Here is a 27725-nt window from a genome sequence, read left to right as displayed (position 1 = left end):
AAGGTCATTCTGGAACGAGAATGAGAATTCAAAACGCCTGTCCATTCGGTTGTGCATCTTATAATTATTTGCATCGGAAGATGACTTCCATTTGCAACCTCTATTCAATTCTGGGTCTTTGATTTTCCAGGCATGGGGTGGGAAGTGGGGGATCAAATGGGGCAAGAAGTGACTGACTCTTGTCACTACATCGTGCCTTCTTAAAGGAACATTAAAAATTCTGGGGTTTTTTTAGTAAAAAATGTTTTTAAAAAGTATTATTGAAGCAAATATAACTCAGTGCCTACAATGTTTTAGACACTGCAATGGAGGAAGAATGGATAGAGAAATAAATAAGATGCTACTTCTGCTGAGAAGCTCATATTTCAATGAGATTTTAAAAAATTGTTTGATTTTGAACAAGTGGCTTAACCTCTCTGTGTCTCACTTTCTTTCTCTGTAAATAAGGATGAAAATGGTATCTCATAGGATTTTACTTTGAAGTTTAAATGTATCATTGCAAGTGAACTGCTTCCAACAGTGCCTGGCATAGAGTAAACACTCAATAAATGTCAGTTATTATTTTTGTCATCATCATCATGATCATCATCTAAATGTAATAAAATGTGGTAAGCTCTACAGTTGACCTGGTGGATTTTAAGAGCAGCAAGTCCAGCATGGGGAGTTTAAATTGTGAGATGAGACAGGACTTTGGGAAGAGACAGGCAGGACCCAGAGCAGGCTAAGTAACATGGACCTTACTGGGAAGACAAGCGTGCTTTGAGCTGTTCTGCACAGTACTAGAAGAGGCTCGTGTCTTATGTTTAGACCAGTGTTGCTCAAAATTGTATGTAGTATGGATCCTTGTGAAAAGAAAAACATTCATACAGAATATCTCTTCCAGTGTTCATTTAAATTACCTTTAAATATTTCAAACATAAAACTAAGTAGTAACTCCTTATGTCTATGACTTGTATACATCTTGAAAAACCAAGATAAATTTTCCAAATAAAACAAAACTATAAAATGGATCGAATTCAAATGAACACTATTAATTCAGGGCAACGGATGATGTCGTTGCAACTGAATGGTTACTTGCAATGTGATGTGGTAGAGGATTGTTTGAGTTCAGCATGCATGACCTGCCCTGTGCTATGTCACGACTCTGTGTGCCTCACTGTCATGTCATTCGGCCTCCAGTTGTCTGTAATGTCTCACTGACACACCATCAGCCATTATTTTCTCCTCAGCTCTGAGGCAGATAGATCCCCCTCTATTATAAAATGGTACTTCAGAAAGTCCAGAACATGTTTCAATGAACTTTTTTCTCAAGATTATCACTGAAATGAAACACAAAATTAAGAAAACACTCACTGAGAACCCATGAACCTCCACGAATGTTTCCAAGGACACCAGTCAGTGGCTCTTGAGCCCCAGTTTGAGAATCACTGTTTTGTATTTTGCGGGTGTGGTATTAAAGGTTGAAATAGAGCAGTAGTTCACAAGTCAGTGAGAGGACTGGTGTGAGAACCCAACGGGGAATCAAAATATGGGTCCCCAGGCCTCACCTGAGAGGTCTCTTTTCAGTGGGGCACGGAGCGGGTGAGGGAGGGCTAGGGAATCCAAAGGTTTCCAGGAGATACTTACACACAGTCAGACTTGAAAATCACCCCGATTAAATGATCTTTAGGTACAGAAACACCCAGAGTGTTCTTGTTTGAACTAATGAGACAGATATCCATGCAAATCAGCTGCATATTTTGGAAAGATCTTGTGGAGAGATCTGAGTTTACAAATTCATTGAAAACATATTAGATGAAGTTTAATTGGGACAATTTAACAACTTGATGAGTAAACTCAAAACAGAAACCCCCTCAGTCCCAGAGTCAAACAAATCAAAAGCAGTTAAGGCCACCTCCTGTGGGATGATCCAGCCCCCCTGTGGGAAGGAAACCACTCCTTTCACTACGCTTTTGAAGAGCCTCTCCTTGCCCTCTCTTTAGCTTTTCATTTTTTCTGTCTTGCAATGAATGGTTTTCAGGTTTGTCTCCTCCCCTAGCCTTGACTTCATTGAGGACAAGAGAACATGTCTTAGATGTATTGCATCCCTACTCTTCCCACCCATCTGTTTGTGTGGTCATTTCTATTTTGAAAAAGAGTTACCTGGATTGTCAGGTCAATTTTTGATGTAAAAGACCTCAGTGGATTCTTTTTAAAAGAACAGGGTGAGAGGAAGGGTGGATGGGAAAGAGAAGGAGAAATGAAAGTTGCTCAAAGTGATCCTCCCCCAATGCAGATGAAAGGCCTTAGAAGGGATGCTTACTTCCAGCACCTTTGTAAATGCAGCCTCCTGTCAAAGGGAATCTACTTAACAGACTAACCATTTTTCTCCTCCATATCAGAAGTTCATCTAATTCATTAATTGTCAATGTTTAAAATAGGAGACTCTTAGAAGACATTCGGGAAAAGCAGAATGGGAGAAGAATCCAGATTTTTAAGCCAAACTTTCCAAGTCCTGGTTCCCCCACTTAGCAGTGATGTGACTTTAGATAAGTCACAGTTTCCTCATATGCAAAATACGACCTCCTCTCAGGGTAGTTATGAGGCTGAGAGAGGACATAGGAAACAATCAATAAAGGGCACTATTTCTAGCTAAGGAAACTGAGATTCAGGGAAATGAGCCAGCTTGTCCCAAGCACACATTATGCCAGCAGTGGCAACAGGACAATAGGCACAATGACTCGTACTGTTACAATGTTTTTTTTGTTGTTGTTTTTTGTTTTTTTTGCAGTACGCGGGCCTCTCACCGTTGCGGCCTCTCCCGCTGCGGAGCACAGGCTCCGGACGTGCAAGTTCAGCAGCCATGGCTCACGGGCCCAGCCGCTCCGCGGCATGTGGGGTCTTCCCGGACCGGGGCACGAACCCGCGTCCCCTGCATCGGCAGGCAGACTCTCAACCTCTGCACCACCAGGGAAGCCCACCAGTTAATTTTTATTGAGCATTTATTAAGTGCCAGGTGCCATACTAAAAACTTCACAGTATTACTCACAACAGTCCTATGAGGTGGGTATTTTCATTTTTTCCTTTCTGGAGATGTGGAAATAGCCACTTAGAGATCAAATAACTTGCCCAGGAGACCATAAAGGGCTACAGCTGAGAGACAGCCACCCAGGCTGATGCTACATCTCAACACGGTACTTCCACTTCCCAAACTAGTGCTCTCTCCTCCATCCTATCAATCCAGGTCCAGGCTAAGCAGCAGATCTGACTGAGCCTTGCTGATTAATGGCAGGTTCCAGGAACCTCTGATGTGGGCCAGGGGATTTGTCATCTACAATGCCACATGTTGAGGTGGGCATGATGTCCTGTGCCAGGCCCCCCACTGTCACTGACAGAACCCTAATCCGCACCCCTGTGTGATTTTGTAGGACTGAGCCCTTAGGGCTGAGATTACTCACTTCTGGAGGAACTTGCATTTGGTCAGCAGGACTCTATTTAAGGCCATTAATTCCCCCTTCAAGAGCCATACAACACCCATTAGCTGGTAATATTGCTCAATCCTTATCTGACTAAACTGAGTTAAACCTCAGACACTGAGGAGAAAAATCTCCATCCCTGGCTGATGAACAATCCTCTCACCCCCACTGAGCCAGATAATGAGTAAATCAGGTGGCTCATGCTCCTGGGTCCCCAAATAAGGAAATACAGGAAAAGCGTGTCACCAACATTAATCAGCCGAGGGTCATCTGATCATCTCTAGAAGTCCCTCTTAAAGGATGACATTCATATGGTCCCTCACCTTTTACTTCCCTCTTCTCTTACAGTAAAAGGGGGAGAATCCCACAGCTCCTTAGTAAAAGAATTATCCACATTTTGCAAATTTAATAATCACAATAACAATGCCCTCAAAATACAGAGATTTTTCTATGTACCATAGACACTGTGGCTTTTTAAAAAGAGTTCCAGAGCTACACTTTTAGAGATGGAGGGTGTTTTCCTTGGAAATGAGATGGTATTTAAGGTTTACCTTTTGAGCCCCAGGCTGAATCTTTGAGCTCCACCCAGGGCAGTAAGCAGCACGCTGTGGTGAAGTGAGCACGCTGCAGATGTGGGGATGTGGGACTGTGTGTCTGACCGGTCCCTTCTGCCCCTTCCCTCCCTGTCTTGAGGACACCACACATCATTTCACTGCCTAAACACAGTGGGGAGGATATTAATGGCATTTACGTTAAAAATAAGAAGGCCTCTCTGTGAGACTCTTTCAGTGAAAGCACTTTTATCTTAGAAAGCTGTGAGCAGCTGAGGGAGGATGGGAAACATCTTGCCAGGAATCATTCAGTGGGAGTCTTGCACCCTTGCTTGCCAAGGCCATTCTTGTTTGAGCAAAGCCCAAAGCAACTTAAAAAAGAGTGTTAGGTGTAAATACCAAAAAGGGATTCAGAAAATCCAAACTCATGGAATTAGTTTACTTTTCAGGAGAGGAGATGGTACAAAGAATAGGTTAAATAATAGGTTTGTGCTTTTTTTCAATGTATCACACTAATAACTGACCAGCTGATAAAAAAGGAATCACTGAAGAAGACTTTCTCTCTCTCTTTTGGACATTAATTGTACTACTCGTTCTCAGTGAGAGAGAGAGAGAGAGAGAGGACTGTTACCAAAACCATCTAGAGAATCTCTTCAAAATACGCATACTCATTTTTCCTCTTTCCTTACCCATTTATCCTGAGATGTAGCCCTGGACACCTAGGGAGCATTCTCATAGCTGTATATGAGGCATGGGATTTGGGAACGCTCCCCAAAGGGGTTCTGAAATGCTATCTCCCACTCCCTCTTCTTAAGACCTACTGAACGAAAGCATGGAAGAGCTGATGAGTGTAAGAAACAGGAAGTTTCCTTTGACCCCCATAGCACATGGTGACTTTCAGTAGCCTACCTTTCACAGTTAGGTCCAGCATAGTTTTCTTTACAAATACACCGAACAGCTCCATTTTTCCTATAGCAGGATTCTGCAAAACTGGAATTGAAAGAGAATATTAGAAGTCAATTCCATACATCACTGAAGAGACTGTCTTAATTTTTTTTTTTTTTTTTTTTTTTGCGGTACGTGGGCCTCTCACTGTTGTGGCCTCTACCCTTGCGGAGCACAGGCTACGGACGCGCAGGCTCAGCGGCCATGGCTCACGGGCCCAGCCGCTTTGCGGCATGTGGGATCCTCCTGGACCGGGGCACGAACCCATGTTCCCTGCATCGGCAGGAGGACTCTCAACCACTGCGCCACCAGGGAAGCCCTTAACTTTTGATTTTGATTAGATCGTCTCTACCTTGGTCCCCTCAAGTTCAAATGGGTGCAATTATTTGCTTCAGTTAAATTAAATCTTCCTCCTTTCAGGAGAGCTCAGACTATCAGGCTCAGACAGAAAGTGACACACCACTGGTGACACCATTTCCCATGTCTACCTCATTTATTTTTCCATAGAGGCACTTTATTATTTTTACTTGAAACAGTGGGAATTTCCAGAACATCAGGTATATGTGTATGTGTGTATGTATAAATATATATGTATATATTTTTTAATGCAAATATAAAACACATATCCTAAAGCTAGAGTAAAATAAGTAAATTTTACCTGTGATTTTAGATTTCTATGAGAATTTTCTCTTATTCCTACCACTTTCTGTGTATTCACTTGAAAGTTTCCCCCTTTTTTTCTGCACTAGCTCTCTTTCACTCTTCAAGCTCATGAACCAATTCTAAACTATGCTTTATAATCTCCACAAAACTTTAATTTCTTTCATGTGTACCTTAAAGATTAGGAATAAAGGGTGCAGGGACTGGCTCAGCTGATCAAAGTCATAAAGCAAGTACTCAAGCAAGAAATAGGACCCATAGTAAAAGGATTCTAGTTCATGAAACCCACTCTCTTGATTCTTCTTTTTTTTTGATAATAAAAATTAGGACACAGGACAGAAAACAAATAAATATATTGTTTCAGCAAAATAAATAACTATCTTAATTATGAAGGCAAGGGAAATGGAATATTGTTCTCCATATGTTTTGAAAATTCTACCTACACTGACACATGAATCCATCCCCATGAGGAGGGTGTACAAAATTTTTAAGACTTTTAAATTAGTTTTGGCTTAGGTACTGTACAATCCGTGGAGTGTGACCTGCTGTTCTCACATTCCTGCATGTATCAGCAAAGACCTAACCATCTTTGGAGGAAAGCAAATGGATATGCTTGCTTTGTGTGAAAATATTTATAAAATCAGTCAGAAAACAAATGTGCTTCTCAGTGAAAGGCAGTACATGCAATTTATTTTCTCTAATAGTCTGGTTAAAAACATTCCAATGAATTACATTTCTTTGGCATTTACCCTTTATTTTGCTTGTTCTTATTCCTCAGCCTACTTAAAGAAACAGTATCAGTTAAGTGTCCAGAACATGAACAAACCCACATGCATGTTTCTTTGAAGATGTTCCGCCCAGCAGCCCACCCATGGCTTGAAGGAATGAAATATCTGCCTGGAGTTGTCTGCTTTGAGCTCATGTCCTACAGTTTCAAACAGACGATGTTTTCCTTGTTTGGAGCAATTATTAGTAGACATGGAGGATGTCTGGCCAACCCTAAAATAAATAAATGAGCTCTGTGCAAATGGTCCCTGGGAATAGCTGTGTGAATATTGGTCTTGGTGGAGGGAGACTCAGAGGTAGTAGAGCCACTGAGGGTTCCTTTTCCATTTTCCATCAGCATTAATTGTTTATATTTTGCTTAGGCTAAAGTCTGTTTTGGGCTAGGGAAATGAAAACACTGCACCTTTCTCAGCCCACACTAATAACCATGGTGCCCTCTCTAAGTGGAAGGGAGTCTTTTGTTCTTGGAAAACCCTCAGGGAACTTAAAGGAAAATAGACTCAGCACTTCTTTGTTTGCAAAACTCCCTCAAGCATCACTTCCTTGCCTTCTGATGTGGCTATTGTAATATCTGGAGATCCAAATCCTGGGTCTGTAGGCTCAACCTGCATATCTTTCAAAGTGTAATTCAGATTCCACGCTTGGTGCCTTTCTGAAATCTCAAACAAAAGTCCTGGCACTTTGATTTTTTATAGAAAGTAGAAATACGAATTTTAAGAAAAGCTGAAAGAGGCAGTGGGGAGTTTGATTTTTTATGATATTTGATTAGTATTTGAGATTCATTAACTCAGTCAATAATAAGGCCAGATCAAAGACTAGCACTTTATAGGATCCAGGCAAGTCTGTCCTGTTCTATGATCACACATTATCCCCCCACCCCACCCCACCCCACCCCCGCTTTCTGTATCCAGTTCTCTCCCCCAAGGGATTTCAGGAAGTAGAACTATTGCCACTACAGAGAAAGCAGGTCTCTTCCACCCTTCCCAATTCCTCCACACTCCCACTTAATGTTCTTTACTTATAGGTCATATATTTTTGCTTTTGTGTTAATCTTCAGCAGGTTTTTCCACCTCAAATCTGTCCTCTAGAGCAGGAGTCCCCAACCCCCAGGCTGAGGACCGGTACAGGCGAGGCCTGTCAGGAACTGGACCGCACAGCAGGAGGTGAGCAGGGGGCAAGCAAGCGGAGCTTTATCTGCCGCTCCCCCATCGCTGGCATTACCGCCTGAACCATCCCCCGCTGCCCCTTCCATGGAAGAATTGTCTTCCATGAAAGCAGTCCCTGGTGCCAAAAAGTTTGGGGACCACTGCTCTAGAGACTTCAGCTTTTACATCTGTGAATATGTACTTAACTGCACAGCCTGTTCCCTAAATCCCTCAATTGCTCTTTTGAACCTGGATCCACTCACACAGCAGAGAAAGAACATGGGTGGAAATGGTGATTCTTGTTGCCTATGGAAACTACCTGTGTTTCCTCTTTCCAGACAAGAAGCTCATTACCTGATTGGCAAGTTTCTGCTTCTTTTATCTGAAAGAGTTAACAGTCTTCAGAAGAGCTTCTTGATGAACTAAGATACTGGATAATCTGGCTCAAAGGTAAAAAGGTCATTTGCTTTAGAAGCTTCAAAATATTGCTGTAATTTCATCCATTTCAATGAAGGCAGGAGTTTTTAACTGTTTTATTCACAACTGTGACCAACAACCAGTACGTGATTGGCACATAATAAGTGCTTGATTAATATTTGTTGATTTTATGTAGACAAGACTTCTCAGCCCATAGGAATGAGGCTCCAGAAGACTTATATCTCAAGACATTAATGTCCTATAATTTAGATAAGGAAGTCTTGTCATATGAATGGTGCAAAAAGTACAAAAGTCGGACAATACAATGAAGAATTTGGGATTACCTTTCTAATTCATCTGGTAGTTTCTAAAGAAACTGCAGCTCTAAGCTTATAAAGCTGCTTTGAGCAGATGGTGCTATATAACATCTTTGTTTATATGGGAGAATGAGTGAAACCTGTTATTAGAAAGTTGGAGGTTAATATATTTAACAAAATAACTATACCACGGTAAGGGAGCAGCATGCTAAACATCTCATCACATATGGTTAAGACTCATGTTTTAGAGCAGAATATATATATATTTTAACATCTTTACTGGAGTATAATTGCTTTACAATGGTGTGTTAGTTTCTGCTTTATAACAAAGTGAATCAGCTATACATATACATATATCCCCATATCTCTTCCCTCTTGCATCTCCTTCCCACCCTCCCTATCCCACCCCTCTAGATGGTCACAAAGCACCGAGCTGATCTCCCTGTGCTATGCGGCTGCTTCCCATTTTACGTTTGGTAGTGTATATATATAAATGCACTCTCTCACTTCATCCCAGCTTACCCTTCCCCCCTCCCCATGTCCTCAAGTCCATTCTCTATGTTAGAGCAGAATATTAATGAACAATTAAAGAATATACCTAGATGAGGCAAAGGGAGCTCGTAAATCAGGACACACTTGAATGAAAATAATAGAACACAATGTTTTTTTCCATTCTCACTCTCAGTACCATCCATTTTGCACACATTATTAATACCATTGGACATGAAAAATCACAAAGCAAAGGCTGAGACAGTTTAATGGTTTCTAAAGAAAGATGGGGCTGTAAAACATCTGACTTCTTCACTGACTGTCAGACTCATCAGAGGATTTGAACAAATCACAAGCTACTAGGTGAAATGTTAGGTGGTACTGGTGTTCAATAAAGGGAAAAAACATTAGGGGGAAATTTGGTTGTCATCTTTTTTCTCTTTATAAGAAAGTATGTGTGATGATATCACTTATATGTGGAATCTAAAATATGACACTTATCTATGAATGAACTTATCTATGAAACAGAAACAGACTCACAGACATAGAGAACAGACTTGTGGCTGCCAAAGGGGGAGGGAGGGATGGATTAGGAGTTTGGGATTAGCAGATACAAACTGTTATATATAGAATGGATAAACAGTTCCTATTGTACAGCACAGGGAACTATATTCAATATCCTGTATTAAACCATAATAGAAAAGAAAAAAAAGAAAAGTGTGTGTGTGTGTGTGTGTGTGTGTGTGTGTGTGTTTGTGCGTCAGGTCTTTTAAAAATTATTTTATATGTATTACTTAATTTTTACTACAACTATCAAGCAAATATTACATCCAAACACTTAGAAGAGTGCCTGACATAGAGTATGCAAAATGCGTTAGAAAAAATATAAAGTATGTGTTCAGTAAAGCCAACATCTACATACACCTTTCTATGTGTGAGGCACCAACCCAAGTGCTCCACACGTGCTATCCTAATCCAACTTTGTGAGGCAGATCCTTACACAAACTTTTATTTACTAAGGGAAAAACTGAGATCCAGAGCAGGTTAAACAAATCAACAAATGAAGCTAACATCTGAATCTAGTTTCCCTGACCTGAAATCTCATGGAAAGTGAGACATAGAGAGAAGGGACTTTGTCTAAAATAACACAGCTATAATGTGCCAATGCAGAGATATGAACCTAGATTTTTTACTTCTTCCACTTGTGGGATAATAAAAAATATATATTTGATTTTTGTCTTGGTTCCTGGTACAGAACTCCTAAAATCCATGGAATTTCTTAGTGACATGACTGTCTTTTGTTATTCATAATGAGTCCCTTTCAATTTTTCAATTGTATCTTTTTTTTTTTAAGGCTTTTTTTTTCACCAGTGATCGAACCATGCCCCCTGGAGTGGAAGCGAGGATTCTTAATCACTGGACCACCAGGGAAGTCCCAACGGTCTTTGAGTTTATGTTAATGAGGTGACTCAGTAGCTTCAGGACGTGGGCTGATCTGCGGGAGGAACCTACTACTGTAGTAGGGTTCCTGTAGTAGGGTTCCTGTAGTAGCGTTGGAATTTTCAACCCCATCCCTCCCTCCACCTCATGGAAGGGGAGAGGGGCTAAAGATTGAGTTCAATCACCAATAATTCAATCATGACTATAATGAAACTTTGATAAAGCTCGGAACAACAAGGTTTGGGGAGCTTCTGGGCTGGTGAACACACAGATTTGCTGAGAGGTGGTGCGCCTGGTGAGCAAGTGCACAGAGGCTCTGCTCCCTCCCATCTCCCTGTCCATACCATGTCCCTGCGTCTCTTACATTTGGCTGGTCCTGAGTTGTATCCTTTGTAATAAAACTGTATTTGTAAGTACAATGCTTTCCTGAGTTCTGTGAGTCATTGTAGAGAATTATCAAACTTGGAGAGGCATTGAAGGGACTGCTGAATTTGTACTTAGCTGGGCAGAAAAGTGAGTAGCCTGGGACCCCAACTTGTGGCTGGCTTTCAAAGTGGGACTGAGCCCTTAACCAATGGGGTCTGCACTAACTCTAGTGGTTAGTGTCAGATTTGATTAGATTGTAGGACACCAGCTGGTGTCAGAGAATTGGAGAACTGGTTGAATACTTGTAAAACCAAACACCACTACATCATTTTAATTCTACATTCTACATTTTTCAGCCAATAAAATGGCTAGTCATGACCTAACTACTGGATTTATACATATATGTGCCTGAAAAGAATCCTATTATTTCCCTTAAGATGCACGTGTATTGTCTTTAACTTCTCACTCAGGAAACATAGCCAGAAGTGAAAATTCATTTTCTCAGATATCTTCTATGAGCTGACTGGTCTAAAGCACATCTGTTTATCTGTGTTCTATTTCTGATAGAAAGCCTACTTAGCCGCCACATGTAGAAAATGTCTGCTCTATGGGAGCAGGAGAAACACTACCACTGAAAATGACGAATTATAATGTCTGTTGGCATCACCAGTTGTGATTTTACTAGGTCAAGGGATGGCCAAGAAAAGATGAGACTAGCCTTGATTATAAAACTTGGGAAGCTTCATTGACTTTTGTGATGTGCCCCGTACCCCACCCCCAATATTTAGGGAACAGAGTCATCACATATGCTGCAGTGCTTAAGCTTTCCTGAAAGTAGATTTAGGCTAGAAAACTTTCCTATACCTCTCCAGTCTCATTGCAACATGAGATACTCAATTTTGACTGTGGAAAAACCTTAGGACTCTGTATAGGGAGAAAAAAAAGAAAGAAAAATGAAGCAGATAAGTGGTAGAAGAGACCATCTTTCTTTAAGACTTACTTGGCAACATGAGGCAGGGGGCAGGCGCACGGCTGGCAGACGCGGGGTGCTCCCCTGATGGCATCTCCGATATAACCATCCAGACATTTCTCACAGTGCTCGCCTGTTGTGTTCCGTTGGCAGTGCTGTAAGACAAAAGATAAGAAAACTGACAAGAACACAGTAAGAAACTTTATACACAGCAAATCTGGCAATCAAGCAGTAGTTCAAGCAAATAGATGGTGTGCGATGGTCCTGGTGCGACAAAATAGATGGTGTGCGATGGTCCTGGTCAGCACAAAGGAGCCACGCTGGCCCCAGTCAGTGCTACAAAGTGCAGACAATGGGGATGACCTCTGCGTGTGCACTAGCAGCCTGGGGACTCTTCAGAGTTTGTGTGAAAAGGGCATTATTCATCAGTTACTCATTTCAATTCAGAATGATAATCAGAATGATCAAACTCTGGATATCCTAGAAGCATCAGTTTACTGACTTGGAATAAATATGAAATGAAAAAACAAATCCGCCTGGGTAAGCACCAGGGGGAACACTTTAAGAATTTATGGGCTTGGGACTTCCCTGGTGGCCCAGTGGTTAAGAATCCGTCTGCCAATGCAGGGGACACAGGTTCGTTCCCTGGTTGGGGAAGATCCCACATGCCGCGGAGCAGCTAAGACCATGCGCCACAACTACTGAGCCCACATGCTGCAACTACTGAACCCGTGTGCTTAGAACCCGTGCTCCACAACAAGAGAAGCCACTGCAATGAGAAGCCCACGCACTGCAACGAAGAGTAGCCCCCGCTCGCCGCAACTAGAGAAAGCCCGCGCACAGCAACAAAGACCCAACACAGCCAAAAACAAAATAAATAAATATTTTAAAAAAATTTATGCGCTTGGAAGAACAAAATGTGTCCAAATAAAGCATAAATGGAGTAGAATATTCTGGAGTAAGGAATATTCTGCTAATGGGCTGATATCTTGGATAATGATATACAAAAAATAGTAAGCAGGTTTATTGTGTGATTTTTCCATTTGTGGTGGGGATAATTGGATAAAAAGCACAAAACAGTTGATTCTTCTGCCTAGAATGTCTGTTTATCATTCAAGATCTGCACCAGGCCTTGAGAGCTTCAGGATTCCTTCCTGATGCCCCCCTCCCCGATCCTTCTCTCCTTCCATTGCCCACGTTGTACTGTTATCATCAGCTCCGAGCTTCAGCAGCGCTTCCCTCCACACTGCGTCTCTCAGCATTATACTGCCATCAACTTGAATGGAGTCTGTACTCAGCAGCTGTTTGTTGAGCTGATGGATTAATTTCTCACTAGTCCTCTGGAAGAGTCAGTGATGCTAGTCTACTGATATTTTCTCCAACTGGACATGACTGGATTGCACAAGGCAATGCCAGTAGCACTACGATATTTTCAAAGATGAAAAGAAGACATCTACATTCACCAGAGTGTATAAAGTTTAAATAGGCTTTTCAGTGAAAAATTGTACTGTTAGAATTAGAACGCCATTGAAGGGGCACCCTCCTGTTTGAGCAATTCCCTTAGTAACATCTATGCATGAGAACTTCAACAGATAACTTTTCTTTTTGTTAGTTTCTGCTTTATAACAAAGTGAATCAGTTATACATATACATATGTCCCCATATGTCTTCCCTCTTGCACCTCCCTCCCTCCCACCCTCCCTATCCCACCCCTCTACGTTGTCACAAAGCACTGAGCTGATCTCCCTGTGCTATGTGGCTGCTTCCCACTAGCTATCTATTTTACGTTTGGTAGTGTATATATGTCCATTACATTCTCTCACTTTGTCCGAGCTTACCTTTCCCCCTCCCCATATCCTCAAGTCCATTCTCTAGTAGGTCTGCATCTTTATTCCTGTCTTGCCCCTAGGTTCTTCATGACCACTTTTTTTTTTTTTAGATTCCATATATATGTGTTAGCATACGGTATTTGTTCTTCTCTTTCTGACTTTACTCTGAATGACAGTCGCCAGGACCATCCACCTCACTACAAATAACTCAGTTTCGTTCCTTTTCATGGCTGAGTAATATTCCATTGCATATATATATGCCACATCTTCTTTATCCATTCATCTGTTGATGGACACTTAGGTTGCTTCCATGTCCTAGCTATTGTAAATAGAGCTGCAATTAACTTTTTTTCTTTTTTTTTTTTTTTTTTTTTTTTTTTGCGGTACGCGGGCCCCTCACTGTTGTGGTCTCTCCCATTGTGGAACACAGGCTCCGGACGCGCAGGCTCAGTGGCCATGGTTCATGGGCCCAGCTGCTCCGCGGCACGTGGGATCCTCCTGGACCGGGGCACGAACCCATGTCTCCTGCATCGGCAGGTGGACTCTCAACCACTGCGCCACCAGGGAAGCCCTGCTATGAACATTTTGGTACATGACTCTTTGTGAATTATGGTTTTCTCAGGGTATATGCCCAGTAGTGGGATTGCTGGGTCATATGGTAGTTCTACTTTTAGTTTTTTAAGGAACCTCCATACTGTTCTCCATAGTGGCTGTATCAATTTACATTCCCACCAACAGTGCAAGAGGGTTCCCTTTTCTCCACACCCTCTCCAGCATATATTGTTTCTAGATTTTTTGATGACAGCCATTCTGACTGGTGTGAGATGATATCTCATTGTAGTTTTGATTTGCATTTCTCTAATGATTAATGATGTTGAGCATTCTTTCATGTGTTTGTTGGCAATCTGTATATCCTCTTTGGAGAAATGTCTATTTAGGTCTTCTGCCCATTTTTGGACTGGGTTGTTAGTTGTTTTGATATTGAGCTGCATGAGCTGGTTGTAAATTTTGGAAATTAATCCTTTGTCAATTGCTTCATTTGCAAATATTTTCTCCCATTCTGAGGGTTGTCTTTTCATCTTGTTTATGGTTTCATTTGCTGTGCAAAAGCTTTTAAGTTTCATTAGGTCCCATTTGTTTATTTTTGTTTTTATTTCCATTTCTCTAGGAGGTGGGTCAAAAAGGATCTTGCTGTGATTTATGTCAAAGATATAATTTAATTTTTAATAGTAGCTGAGCTTAATCACCAGCTTTCAAAATTCCTGAAGTTCAACAATTGGCTATTGCAATTGTAATTTGGTATGAGTCAGCTCCAGCACACCATTGGTACTAGGAATATACCTTGCTGAGTGGTCCACACAGAAGGAGCCTGGCAGAACAAATACGCCAATTCAGCAGCAGGCCCTGGAGGTCGGAGGTCAGAGGTGGGTGGAGGAATAGGAAAAGTGTGGTAGCTTGAACTGGAACCCTTTCAATCCAGTTGGCAATGTACACTGTCATCCCTCCAAACTTGGTGGATGGTAAAGGCCGCGCCACTGGAGATTGCTGAGCGCCGCCAAAGGCTGCAGGGGGCGCAGCGGGGGCGGAGCATAGCAGCGCAGAGAGGAGCCCCCGGCCCTCCCCGAGCCGGGCCCGCGTCGCTCGCCGCCGGAATCCGGTACCGCAGCCGCAGCGGGTCGGCCCCTTCCGCTCGTTCCCGGCTCCTGGCATGGGCATGCAGCTTCTGCGAGGACTGCGGCTCTGGGGGCTCGGCGCCTCCGCAGGCCTGGTCGCCGCGGCTCGAGCCCCCACCGCCAACAGATAACTTTTTAAAAACTGGGCTCTGTGGAGGAATCTTGCGGAAGGCAAAACGGAGTGACTGGAAACTTAACTCTGAGTTTGTTATTTTGTCTCTATGTTCTATGTTGATGTTCAAAATAATAGTGAGGTCCTGCTCAAAACATTTTATCTGGATTAACTAATTTAATTCTCACAATAATTCTAAGTTACTATTTTTTCCCCATTTTACAAATGAATAGAGACACAGGGAGGTTAAGTAAATTGCCCAGTGTCACACAGAGGTAGGTGTGTCTCAAAAGTGAGATCTGAACTCAGGCAATCTGGCTCCAGAGGTTAGGCTGGAAACTCCCATATTATACTGCTTCTCCAGTGTGTTAGAGAAAAGGCTTCTTTCCCAAAAGAGTCATAAAATGACTGCATTAGAAAGTGTCAGACTGTTTTACTAACAGTTTGAGCTTCATATCAAGAACAACACACTAGACAAAAGAGAGGAATCCTGATATGGGCCACAGCTATCATGGTTGAATGCTCTTTGGGCATTTGATCTGCCATTAGATGTGGACAGTCTTTGGGTCCTGATTAGAATTACGTTAACAGAATAGAATTATTGATAAGAGGTTAGTTCAGACCACCTGACAGAAGAGAAACTGAAAATAAAGTATGATGTACAGACAACAGGATGTTAACATATTTCCCTCACTGTTCTTAATGCTGTATCAAGTGCTAAGTCAATCTTCAGTAAATGTTTGTTGGAAAGAAAAATGAAGGAAAAAGTGGGAAAGGGTGAATTAGCATCTGGAGCAAGTAAAGGAAATTAACATGCACCCAAAGCCAGCTCAAAATTGGTGGCAATCTCTCATCCCAGGGAAAACCAACGAGCCTTATCCAACTACCAGGAATCTAAGCCATAAGCAATCCGTCAGGGCAGCTCTAGACTGGGGTCAATCTTGTCTGAGTCCTTGTTGGACAGATGAAGCCTATCTGTGCAGAAGAAAACAAGCCTGTTGTAAGATGTTAGATCACTCTTCATGCCTGAAGCGCCTATTTAACTGCAAAAATGAGCCAATTCTCAATTCTGTCACCTTATGACTCGATGGATGCTTTGGATTCCTTGTCAGGGCACTAATTCTTCCATGGCAGCCACAGGGAGCAATTACCCTCAAGGGCAAAAAGCCTCCAAATCACTAAGACCTCTAAACGCTCAGAGTGCAAACACTGACTCTTGTCATCTGCCTTCCTTTAAAGACTTAGTTATGAAATTCCCTAAAAGGCAACTGATGCATATTCTGGGAGATCAGCAGGGATAGTGCTGGCAGCAGGGACAGAGTTCCCTAGCTCCTCCTTTTTCTAGCTGGTTGACCTGGAGCAAGTCACTCGACTTTTCTGGGTCTCTCTGTCTGTAAAACGAGGATCTAGCTGAGACGGTCTATAAGGTTTCTTCTAGCTCTGAAAATCTTTTACTCTGAGATTGCAAACATCCTTTACCTTCATTGCTCTGCCATTTAAAAAACAAAACGGAAAAATGACAATAAATAGTACGCTGTTGTTGGAGTGAGGTACAAATTTATTTTTCAGTGAAACCGACCCCACTTAAAAATGAAAAAAGCATTCTGAATTTTTGGCCAGTGGTTAAGAAAGCTACATCTAGATAATCAATTGCACGTTAAGTGTCAGGAATGACATTTGGGAACCAGCTGTGTCTCCTTCATGTGAAAAATGGAGTCTCTTGATGACTGGGCCACAGCACCAGCCTAACGTGGGAAGAAAGCCTAAAAGGATCAGGTTAGTGGCTAGTCACAGGTTTCATGCGTGACTACAGTCTATCTAGACCTGTGGTTCTCAAAATATGTCCAGGGAAGTTAAAACTAGTCTCATAATAATACTAAGGTTTTATTTCTCTTTTGCACTCTCATTTCTCATGTGTGTAAGGGGGGTTTTCCTGAGGCTACGTGACAAGGAGACATCACCACAGATTGATGCAGAGGCAGATATGACATCCAGCTGCCTTCCATTAAGCCAGACATGAAACCTATTTTCAATATGTAAAATACGTTTATATTTTTCAAAAACATACTGTTTATGTTAACATGTAATGGGTTTATTATTGTTCTTTTCAAATAGATTAATAAGAAAATATTATAAAAATTTTCCCTTTTAAATTTCAAATGCAGTAAACATGAACAGGTATAATCCACATAAATAAAAGCTCTTTGGCACCTTGAGTGATTCTAACGAGTGTAAACGGCTCAAGAGACAAAAAAGTTTGAGAACTGCTGCTCTGTCTAGATCAGAGCTTCTCAGACCTGTGTGCACAGAATGCACTGGGGATTTTGTGAAAATGCAGATTCTGTTCAGGGTGCCTGGGTTGGGCCTGGGTTTCTGCATTTCTAACAAGCCCCCAAGTATCACCAATGCTGTTGGTCTAGACTATACTTGAGAAGCAAGGGTCTAGATGGAAACACCTCATGTCGGTAGCACTGTTTGCTAGTTACTCAGCACTCGGCCCAAGCCTAAGGCTCTAGAATAACAAGACAGTGCATTTTACTGCAATAAAGGGGACCCCAGTCTCAAATTATAATATTAAAGATTTTTGCTTTTAAGTAAATTTGTTATTCATTCACTTAAACCTGGATTAAGCTGATATAATGACAGACAATGAGCTGTGACAGTTACTAAAATGAAGAAGATCCAGTTCCTGCCTTTGAATAACTCACTTTGAGTAAGTTGTGATAAAAACAGTGAGGTAAACTGAGAAGAATATAGTGTGCTAGGTGCTATGACTCTACTATGGGTCAGAAAGAAGGGAAAGGGTCTACTCTTCCTGAGAAAGCAAGACAAGACTTAATGGAGGTGGTGACATCTGAACTAGGCCTTGAAGGATAAGCAAGAAATCCCAGGCAGAGAACAGGGAAACACAAGTTCAGACGCAGAAAGTGAAAGTACAGAGTTAGTTTAGGTGGCAGAGAGAAGCTCAGTGGGTCTGGAATAGAAATCCTTGAAGGATTTTAGAAAGGGGGATGCCTTGATTAGGTTATGTTTTTTAAAGATGTTTCCATTGCTTGTGAGGAAGACAGATGAGGGGGAAGAGAGTCTGGAGAAGGGCATAATGAGTAGTTGAGAAGCTACACTAGTGGTCAGGGAGGGATACTGTGGGCATGAATTAAGACAGTGGGATGGCACAGAACAGAGGAGGCCCTCTCCTAGGTTGAACTGGCAGGATTTGGTGCTCAGCTGAATATTGGTGAAGAGGAAAAGGCAGTTGATGAAGCATCTGGGACCAGCATGAGGGATTGGCAGAATGGTGCTGTCATTAATTGAGGTGGGGAATACAAGAGGAGGAACATGTTCAGGGTTGAGAAAAGAAGGAAAAAACAATGTATAGAGAACTTATTATCTGCATTTGGTTCCCATCATACTCTTACATTGGGGGCACAAAGCAACAAGAGACTCCACTGAGCTAGCCATCCTTAAAATCCTTTGCACACAAATTTTATGACTTTATGTCAAAACTTTAGCTAACATGGAACCAAATCAATCACTATTTGCAAAATTTGGTTTTTCCAAGCTTGCAACAGATTGGAAAATTGTCAAAATTTTAATGTAAGAATTATGCACTTGATTTAGATACCAACTTTATAGTTGCAAGTAAAACAGGAAAAAGAATTCCCTATTACTCAATTTCTTCTTTCTACTGGACATCTAATAAGGGTGTTGCTTTATCCATCACACATGTTTAGTCTTAAAGGGACTTACATTGGTTGATTTTGGCTTAATACACATAAAGGACAGTTTGAAAATCAGGAGAAAAATGCTAGTGTCTACCGAAATTAGAAATGTAATAACTTTGCTTTCCTGAATTAGGTTTTAATTAGGCTTTGAGAGTAATAAAAAATTCCTTAGCCTTCAATATGTTAAATGACTTCCTTTTCTCCATTGTGCTTAGGGTGGGGTAGAAGTCCATCTAAATATCAATATCTTTTTAATTATAAAATTACTGGCAGTTGTAGAACACTTGGGCAGGTATACTGTAAAGTGAAAAGAAGAAAATAAAAGCCCGTCCACATTTCTACCAGCCAGATGTGAATCCTTAACAGCTTGATGGTTTTCTTTTTAGATTTCAATTATGTTTCGCAGTTATTTAGTGGTTTCAAATCCAAATCTTTTCATTCAGATTTAGATTTTTTCCTGAAATGCTGGCACAGACCTCAAAATCTTTTAATTTTTTTTTCTTTGATTGTCACTGAGCAGGTGGGGGTCTCTGCATGTGTTTCTAAAGCGCCCCTGGTCCTCGTACTTTGAACTTCATTATGTTGGTCACGTCCACAAGCATTTTCAAGTAGGTGTTCTGTCCCTACAGCCCTTCAGTCCACACAGTGGAAAGCACTTAATCCAAATCCTAGAATAGTGCCAGGCACATAAGTGGTACTCAAAAAATGCTTATTTGTTAAGTGGATAAATGAAATCAACAGATACACCAATGCTTAATCAAAAGAAACCTGAGGGCTTCCCTGGTGGCGCAGTGGTTGAGGGTCCGCCTGCCGATACAGGGGACACGGGTTCGTGCCCCAGTCCGGGAAGATCCCACATGCCGTGGAGCGACTGGGTCCGTAAGCCATGGCCGCTGAGTCTGTGCGTCCGGAGCCTGTGCTCCGCAACGGAAGAGGCCACAGCAGTGAGAGGCCTGGTACCTCAAAAAAAAAAAAAAGGGAACCTGAGGAGCCCGTGCCAGTGGTGAACTTCAAGTCAGATTTTCTCCACTCTAGTTCTGGTCATTGGGCTCCACGCTTTCTCCTAATGATGAAGCACCAGTTCTTTAGATGGTAACTGGACTTAGTCACGGTCTCTTCTTGGTTCTCTGTACCTAGCCTCTAGATCGGGGGATAAACTATAGGTTATCAGTGACCAGGCATTCCTATCACTAGCCATCTGTCTGCTTCTGTTTGTTTCTACACCTTAAATCCTTTCTCATGCCTCTTTTGGGAGCTTTCCTAGAGAGTCTGCCATGCCCACTGGAGTTGCCTGGCCTTTAAGTCTCTGCCTAGCTGACTCCACTGAGAACCCTGCCCAGTGCACCCCGGTTCTGATAAGATGCAAAGTGGCCCTTTGGAAAGACAATCAATGCATACTGGATTTCATTAGTTAATCCACTTTTCACTTAACCACCTTTCTGCATTTGAAGAGTTGGCATTCCTCTTGTGAAGAAATCTCTTAAGATTTTTTGGTATTGTCTGAAATGGTAGCATAACTTTGTTTACTATATATATTTTGTCAAATGGCTTAGTTCCTTAAAATCAGTCTGTAAAATATAAGGTCCAATTGAAATTGATCATGGGAATGGAGGAAGAATTAGAAACCAAGAGGCGAAGATAAGACAGAGGCATTACAAGCCTTCAAAATAAAACAAAATGAAATAAAAGAAGGCCATTTATTTTGTTGCTTATGGAATATGGGAGAAATGAGTTAGGCCAGGCAAACTGTAAGAACTGATTGAAACTCTGGTGCCCACAGTGAATTGCAAGGTGTTCAGGTGGAGCCGCTGTGTCTTCTCTGGCTCCCTGAACGATGACAAGGAGCTGGGGCTACAGGGCAGGAGCTGAGAAGTAAGATGGCTATTTTCTTTTTTTCTTTAATGTTCTATCTTGGAACAAAGTAATTACAGGAAGATAGGCAACTTCCCTGAGTGTGCATATAAATGTTTACACCCTAGCCCATCCCCAAACTTTTTTTTTTTTTTTTTGCGGTACGCGGGCCTCTCACTGTTGTGGCCTCTCCCGTTGTGGAGCACAGCCTCCGGACGCGCAAGCTCAGCGGCCATGGGTCACGGACCCAGTCGCTTCACAGCATGCGGGATCTTCCCGGACCGGGGCACGAACCCGTGTCCCCTCCATCGGCAGGCGGACTCTCAACCACTGTGCCACCAGGGAAGCCCTCGCAAACTTTTATTAGAACTTCGTATGCCCCAGGAGCTATGAAGGAATCACGTGATGACTGCCCCCTTCAGAAGCTCAAGTCCAGGTCAAAGATAAAACCATGATAGCTCTTATTCTGACCAGGTCATTGTAACAAACAGTAGTTTTGTCATAGCCCTGTATAGGCACTAGCAGGAGGGACATTTTTCCCCTTTAATTCATTTCAGTCTTCCATCTTACTGACTGTCTAACAGCAGCTGATGGGCTGGCTAATCCCTGTTGTCTTATATTTAAATAAACTAGATGACAAAGAGCCCAAATTTAATTGGTCAAATTATCAGAGGTGTACATTATTAGTTCAAGTGCATCCATGGGATTTTCCTTTCAAATGTCACTGGGATTAAAATAACAGGAAACCGGAGATGAAAGCATTAGAAAGGGGTAGACTTTGGCAGCTGCGGGTGCCTACACTGCTACAGAGGACATCCTGGATGTAATGGTTATTTAAGAAGATGGGGGAAGGGGAAAACAGAAACGCCAGGACTAAACAAACACTACAAAGAGTTAGCAATGTTTAGTGTTTGCAACTTAATTCTGTCCCTAGAAAAATGTGAATTGTTAGGTTTAAAATAAATGGAAACGTTCTAATTTGCATCTTAACGTAATACATGAGTAAAATAACACCTTCAAGTACGCACCTTGAAGACCACTTACAATCAAAATTATCTGCTTAATACAGACAATTATGCTAATTTTGAGGTAGGTAGGTATATTTAAGTATTCTTGCAGTTTATGCAAAAATATTCTTGCAGTTTTGGAACACCTCTTCGCCTCATGGGAACTTCTACTGTTATACTGCTGTGTAATAGTATCACTCATGAAGGAAAACATGATCTTAAGGCATAAGTCTTTAAAAACGCCTCCTATGACTTCTACTGAAGTCACTTCTGGTAAATATTTCAATCCCCATCTTCACTAGGTTGTCAGTCCTTTTAGTGAAAATGGGTAATATGTAGCACGTACTTTTGCTAAAAGGTTTCTCATTCTCCTTCATAAATCTCTATCATGTTTCACTGTCTATTGGAAAATTCATTTCAGTTAAGGAAAAAAAAAATTCTTTGGGGGCTTGATTACAGAGTTACAAAGGCCATAACGCCAAAGCTTTCATTTTTATTAGCTATTTGGTTTAAACCTTTTTTTTTTTAAATTTTGATCTATAGACCTGACTATCTTAAGTTGTAAAATAGGCTATGAAACAACTGTTTTATTCTCCTGGTCTATGTGGAGTGAAGCCAAACATATGGCAAACTGTGCTATTACAGAGGAATTTGGATGGATGATTTCCTCCTCTGTGTATTATTTTCAAGCCCATCACCAACGGCTGTTAGCAGGAAACCAGCTGCCGAGGGTGGCGGGGCAGTTACTGCTAGGGGCACACGCACATTCAGACATACACCTTGGTGACCACTTACAGTCATACGCAGTTTATATGAGGTGTTTTACAGGAAAAGTGAAGGGTATTAAGAAAGCTTGATTAGCAGTTTGCTCCTAGGTAGCTCAAACATCCGGGAAGAATATTTTTATCCCCACCCAAGATGCAAAGGCTCGATGCAATATTTGAGAAGCGATAGATGACCCCTACTTACCACACAGAGTCCAGAGCCATCCAAGCACTCGTTGGAATTACCATTACAGTCACAGGGCAAACATTCTCCCGACTGGGCAAAAAAGAATCCTGCGTCACATTTCTGAAACAGACACAACAAAAGCATCTTCATGACTGAAAAGATCAATTTTGGCCATCATTTTCTGAGAGGAGTACGAGGAGCTGATTGGTAAATGATCTAAATATTTCTTTACAGAACATACTAACATGAACTATTTATACTACCATTCAATGATGTATATCCAATTTTCTTTATGTATCTTTTCTGCCTCTTTTTTCACTCCTTTTTTGGGGGGGCGGGGAGGGCCTGGGGTCGGGGGCTCCTGCAGAGGTTGGCGGACCAGCCACGGCCCGGACACCACGAGAACAAATGGCGTCCAATTCTCGCGATGCGTAGCCGTTCGCGCAGCAAGATCTCGTCTCTTTCTCTCCTTCGCCGCGTGAACGCCTGTCACTTCTTAGCAGAACAGGAGCACCTTTGACACAGCCTATCACTGTGAGGAAGTAAGATTTTAGGTAACAGTGAAGGAGAAATTTTCTAATGTTTTCTTCCAATCCGAAACAAGACAAATCCACACTATTTGGGTGAGGCGCTACTGCATCATGCTCCCTATGAATAAAGACCTGTGGGTTCAGAAATTATTGGCTGTGGCAGAACAACTTAGAGATGTGTCTGTCATAAACTTGAGCTCTTAAAAAAATATGCTTTTCAGATCCTAAAATGTTAAAGGGAGGGGTAAGGAAGTTAATGAGTCCTTACACTTAGCAGGTCCTTCGTGGGCGCTCTTCCTATATTTCATTTGTCCTCGTAACTGCGAGAAACACATTGTTTTTCTTCGTTCCGGTGGTGAGATAATTAAACTCAGAGGTGTGGGTTGTGGTGATGTTAACCGATCTTGCATTTGCTGAACTGCCCTGCCCAAATGTCGCTTGTGCTCAGGTTGAGAAACTTTGTGAGATTGTTCTTGGTTTATGCCATTGGGTTTATGGATATGTATTTTATGTTTCTTTGGAATGTTTCAGTGCTGCAAGGCAGAAATGACATCATAGGCCTGGAAGTCCACTCCTTGTCTGTCAGACAGATTTACATCTAAAGAATTCCAGACAGATAAGAATCTGGGTGGTTTCCACAAACTTACAGAGGAGGAGGGTTCCTATCACACCCGCCATTGACTCGTAGTTTGTACTGTCTTGGCTACCAGGAAACTTTTAATTGTATCTGGCTGAGGTCCCTCTGACTGTTATGCAAACCCATTTCCTCTTGCTTTTTTCTCTGTAGAGAAAGAATTACTAGACACCATGCACAGTATAAAAACCCCATAGTCCTAAAGCTAAAATGTAACATATTCCATTTGGAGGAAGTTTAATAGAGCATAATGTCGTTTGCCTATGAAGAAAAGGCAAAGAAATTCTGTCTAAGTGAAGACAAAATAAGGCTGAGAAGGGACCAATTTATAATTTATAATGGAAACTTTGTAGTTGATGGTAAGCCTTTTTCTCAGTTTCCACTAGGGAACAAAAGAGAGGGAAAGGTGCTAAAATTGCAGTAGGAAGCATTTAATTCACACCACCTAATTTCACATATTTCTAACTTGTTTCAAAATACAAGAAATACATGTTTTCACTGTGATGCAGTACACAGAAAAAGGAATTCCCAGAAACAAGAGTAAGAAAAAAGACTCACAAAACAGTAATTAATCTTACTATGTGTCATATACTTTAAACTTCTCTATTTCATTTTATTTTATTTTATTTAAAAATATATCCTGGTCCTAAGACATATCATTGATTTGATGACCCATGAATGTCTTGCATCCTGCATTTTGACATTAGGAGGCTTTTAATTATAAAAGGAATGGATAACAGTAGTGAGGGCCTTAGTATTAGTTATCTCAGGACCCTCCATACCAGTGGTTTCTGAGTTCTCTAACTGACCAAGTTACAGACATCTGATTGGGGGAGTTTCTGATTCAATAGTTCTGATGGTGAAGCCAAAGAATCTACATTTTTTTTTATAAAATAAATTGTGTATTTAAAAAATTATTTATTTTAATTAATTCTTCCCCCCAGCCTTATTGAGATATAACTGACGTATAACGTTGTATAAGTTTAAGGTGTACAGCATGCTGATTTGATATACATATGTATCGCAAAATGATTACCACCATAGCATTAACTAACAACTCCATCATGTCACATAACTACCATTTCTTTTTTGTGGTGAGAACATGTAAGATTTACTGTCTTAGCAACTCTCAAGTGTATAATACAGTATTATTAACTATAATCAAGGCGCTGTATATTAGATAACCAGAATTTGTTAATCTTTTAACTGGAAGTTTGTACCCTTTGACCAGCCTCTCCCTGTTTCCCTGTCTCCCCTCCCAGCCCCTGTAACCACCCTTCTGGTCTCTGTTTCTATGAGTTCCAAGGAGTGGGGCAGAGACTGGAGGTGTATTTGGAAGAGAAAAGCACACTGGTGGTAGCAGGGAGTCTGATAGAGATGCCTGGAAACGGTACATGAAAAGACCCACTTGTACCATCAACTACAGTAAGGACCTTCCTCTGGCCCAAGGAATCAAATTTCTGAAAGGGTGTTTTTAAATTGATAGTAGTGCAAGTCTTTTAGGCATTCTCGCAGCTCATTCTTCTGACGAAGACAAAGAAAATTAAGATTGGCCCTGAATAAGTGTATCATTGTGAATATGACAGTGGCTAATCTCTTATTAGCCTGAGGCCCTGACTAAATTAAGAGACTCATTTTTAAAAAACAAAAATAAAATTATCACAACATAGGAAAAAAAAACACACAAAAAAAGGAAGATTTTGTATTTTAGAAGAGTTTTAGGTTTACTGAAATATTTTGAGGGATCTGAATTTTTAAAAAGCCCCATGAAGATTTCAGTGTGAGACTAAGTTTGGAAGGATTGCTTCAAAGCATCTGTCACAGTACCTTGTACATGTTCATTGCTCAATGAACTTGTGATTGTGATTTGAATGGTTTGGACCAGGACAGGGCATCGGAGGTATATGTGCTGTTGGAAACCAGTGGTTTACCCTGCTGATCTACTCACCGCTCTCTGCTGGGGCTGGACTGGGTCTCCAATGTTTCTCAGCACAGTCCAGGCAGCCACTGCCTTGACTAGACTGTGTACAAGATGAAATCTTTGTTATGCCAAGTTTAGGAGGAGACTTCACTCTGAGAATCTGTCATTATCCACTATCCACCCACCAGACGAAGGTTCTGACCTTGTGTGAAGGATGATTTGGCTCAGGTCTCATACTGTGGGAGATGGGAAGAGAAGGGAGGCAGGGACAGGGTTGTGTGGAATAGTCACTTGGCCCCCTGCCAAGAGGGCAGTGAGGGTTGGAAGCCTGGCCAACTCCTTTCTTGCTGAGTTTTGTACACTTGAAAGGATTGTATTTTCTAACTCATCTATCCAGAGAGGAGGCACCATTTTAAAATTCGCATAAAGGCACCATATGGAATAATGGAAGCCCTGGGTATGGGGAGCTTCTGATGTCATTACTAGAGCCCATGCACTGGATACCTTGAACCCTTGTGTTGTAGAACTTTAGAGGATTCCCTTGAAACAGTAGATTGTTAAGTGGTTCAAAAGAAGCTTGAGTATCCTCAGGAAGAGCTGTTTAAGGTTGTTTCTTTTATGTAAAAACATTTCATCATTTTTTCCCCAGAAAGTTCTGTTAAGTTTTACTTGGATTCTCTTCTTGAAATTCTATAGGAACTGGCAAATTGACCTTTGTCATAATATTAAAAGGTAGATATTTTCAAGAATGAAAGTGTGGCTACTTTTTTAGTTTTGCTCTTGGTTAATCTTTTCTCTAAGTAATTCTAAGACCTGTGCTATTTAGAGGCCTGTGAAAGCTGAATAGTCTTCTCACAAGGAGAATAATATCTGTGTGCTTTCTTTGGAAATATTCTCCAGAATTTACTAAACAAAGATGTGTTTATGTATTATATAGTGTTGTGAGTAAGCAAGAGAAGTCTTACAATCAATTTTTAGATGCCACCCTGAACCGTCTTGCCCACATAAGATTGACCTACAGCAGACAACTGTATAAACACGTGGGTGGGTGATTTAGAGAGCACTCAGGGAGATGTGTATCTTCTGGGATGGTGCCACAACCTTTAAAAAATTGATAATAATGACAATAATGATGATGATGATAACTATAATATGGTTACCATTTACTGAGAGCCTGTGGACCAAGTATGGTGATAAGTACTTTATCCATGTTATGGTATTTGCTCTTAGGTATAAGTACCTGCATTTTAGAAATGAACAAACCGAGAGTCAGAGAAGGTTAGAAATGTATCCAATGTCACATAGGTTTATAAGAGGTTCAGACTGCTCCAAATCTTCTTGTTTCTCTACTATACCATGCTGCCCCTCGTAAGTAAATAAATAAATAAAATTCAAAATTTTATTTAATTTACATTTTAATTAATTGAACATAAATATTTATCATGCTAAGTCACTGCGTTGGTCATGTTGTATAGGTCTTGCATTTTTACCCCACCATAGCTCTATGAGGTAAGTTCTGTTACCTTCGTTTTGCAGATGTGGTCTGTGTGGCTTACAGGAATTGTTATTCAGGCCAAGTAACACAGATAAGAAATGGTGGACTCAGAAATTAGATTCTTTGTTTGACTCCCACATTTGAGCTCTTAACCTGCTGGTGTACCATTAATATATGTTAACCAAACCCTTCTTGTTGGGCATTTAGGTTATTTCCAATTTTTTGCTGTTATGAACAATCCACAGCAGGCTGAAATGAATAAAAAATGTAAAACCTCTCCTTTAAGCCCCAGAAAAAATTCTTTAAAAATATATACAATCATTAATATATAAAAACCATTGAATGGGAATATTTACTTTTTAAACAACTTATTTCAGCCACATTGTCATTTTGCTTTCCACTAAATCACTTGTAGACTTTTTACAGCTCTCCATTCTTTTTTTTTTTTTTTTTCTTTGG

General features: G+C 41.1%; 1 protein-coding gene across 5 annotated transcripts in view; it reads right to left on the bottom strand.

Moving 5' to 3' along the window:
- The window catches only part of LAMA4 (laminin subunit alpha 4), a 151153-nt gene that overhangs the window by 88194 nt on the left and 35234 nt on the right, over window positions 1-27725 (bottom strand). For all 5 annotated transcript variants that reach the window (XM_032650950.1, XM_032650949.1, XM_032650953.1 and 2 more), the window contains exons 3-5: window positions 22705-22806; window positions 11572-11696; window positions 4916-4996 (exon numbers count right to left, since the gene is read on the bottom strand). In XM_032650950.1, the coding sequence (XP_032506841.1) occupies window positions 4916-4996; window positions 11572-11696; window positions 22705-22806 (308 nt within the window). The remainder of the gene's footprint in view (window positions 1-4915; window positions 4997-11571; window positions 11697-22704; window positions 22807-27725) is intronic.

This window comes from Phocoena sinus, chromosome 12, assembly GCF_008692025.1.
Source record: "Phocoena sinus isolate mPhoSin1 chromosome 12, mPhoSin1.pri, whole genome shotgun sequence".
Taxonomy (NCBI): Eukaryota; Metazoa; Chordata; class Mammalia; order Artiodactyla; family Phocoenidae; genus Phocoena; species Phocoena sinus.
The sequence above is the reverse complement of the archived record's forward strand: the minus strand, read 5'-3'. Positions and strand labels throughout refer to the sequence as shown.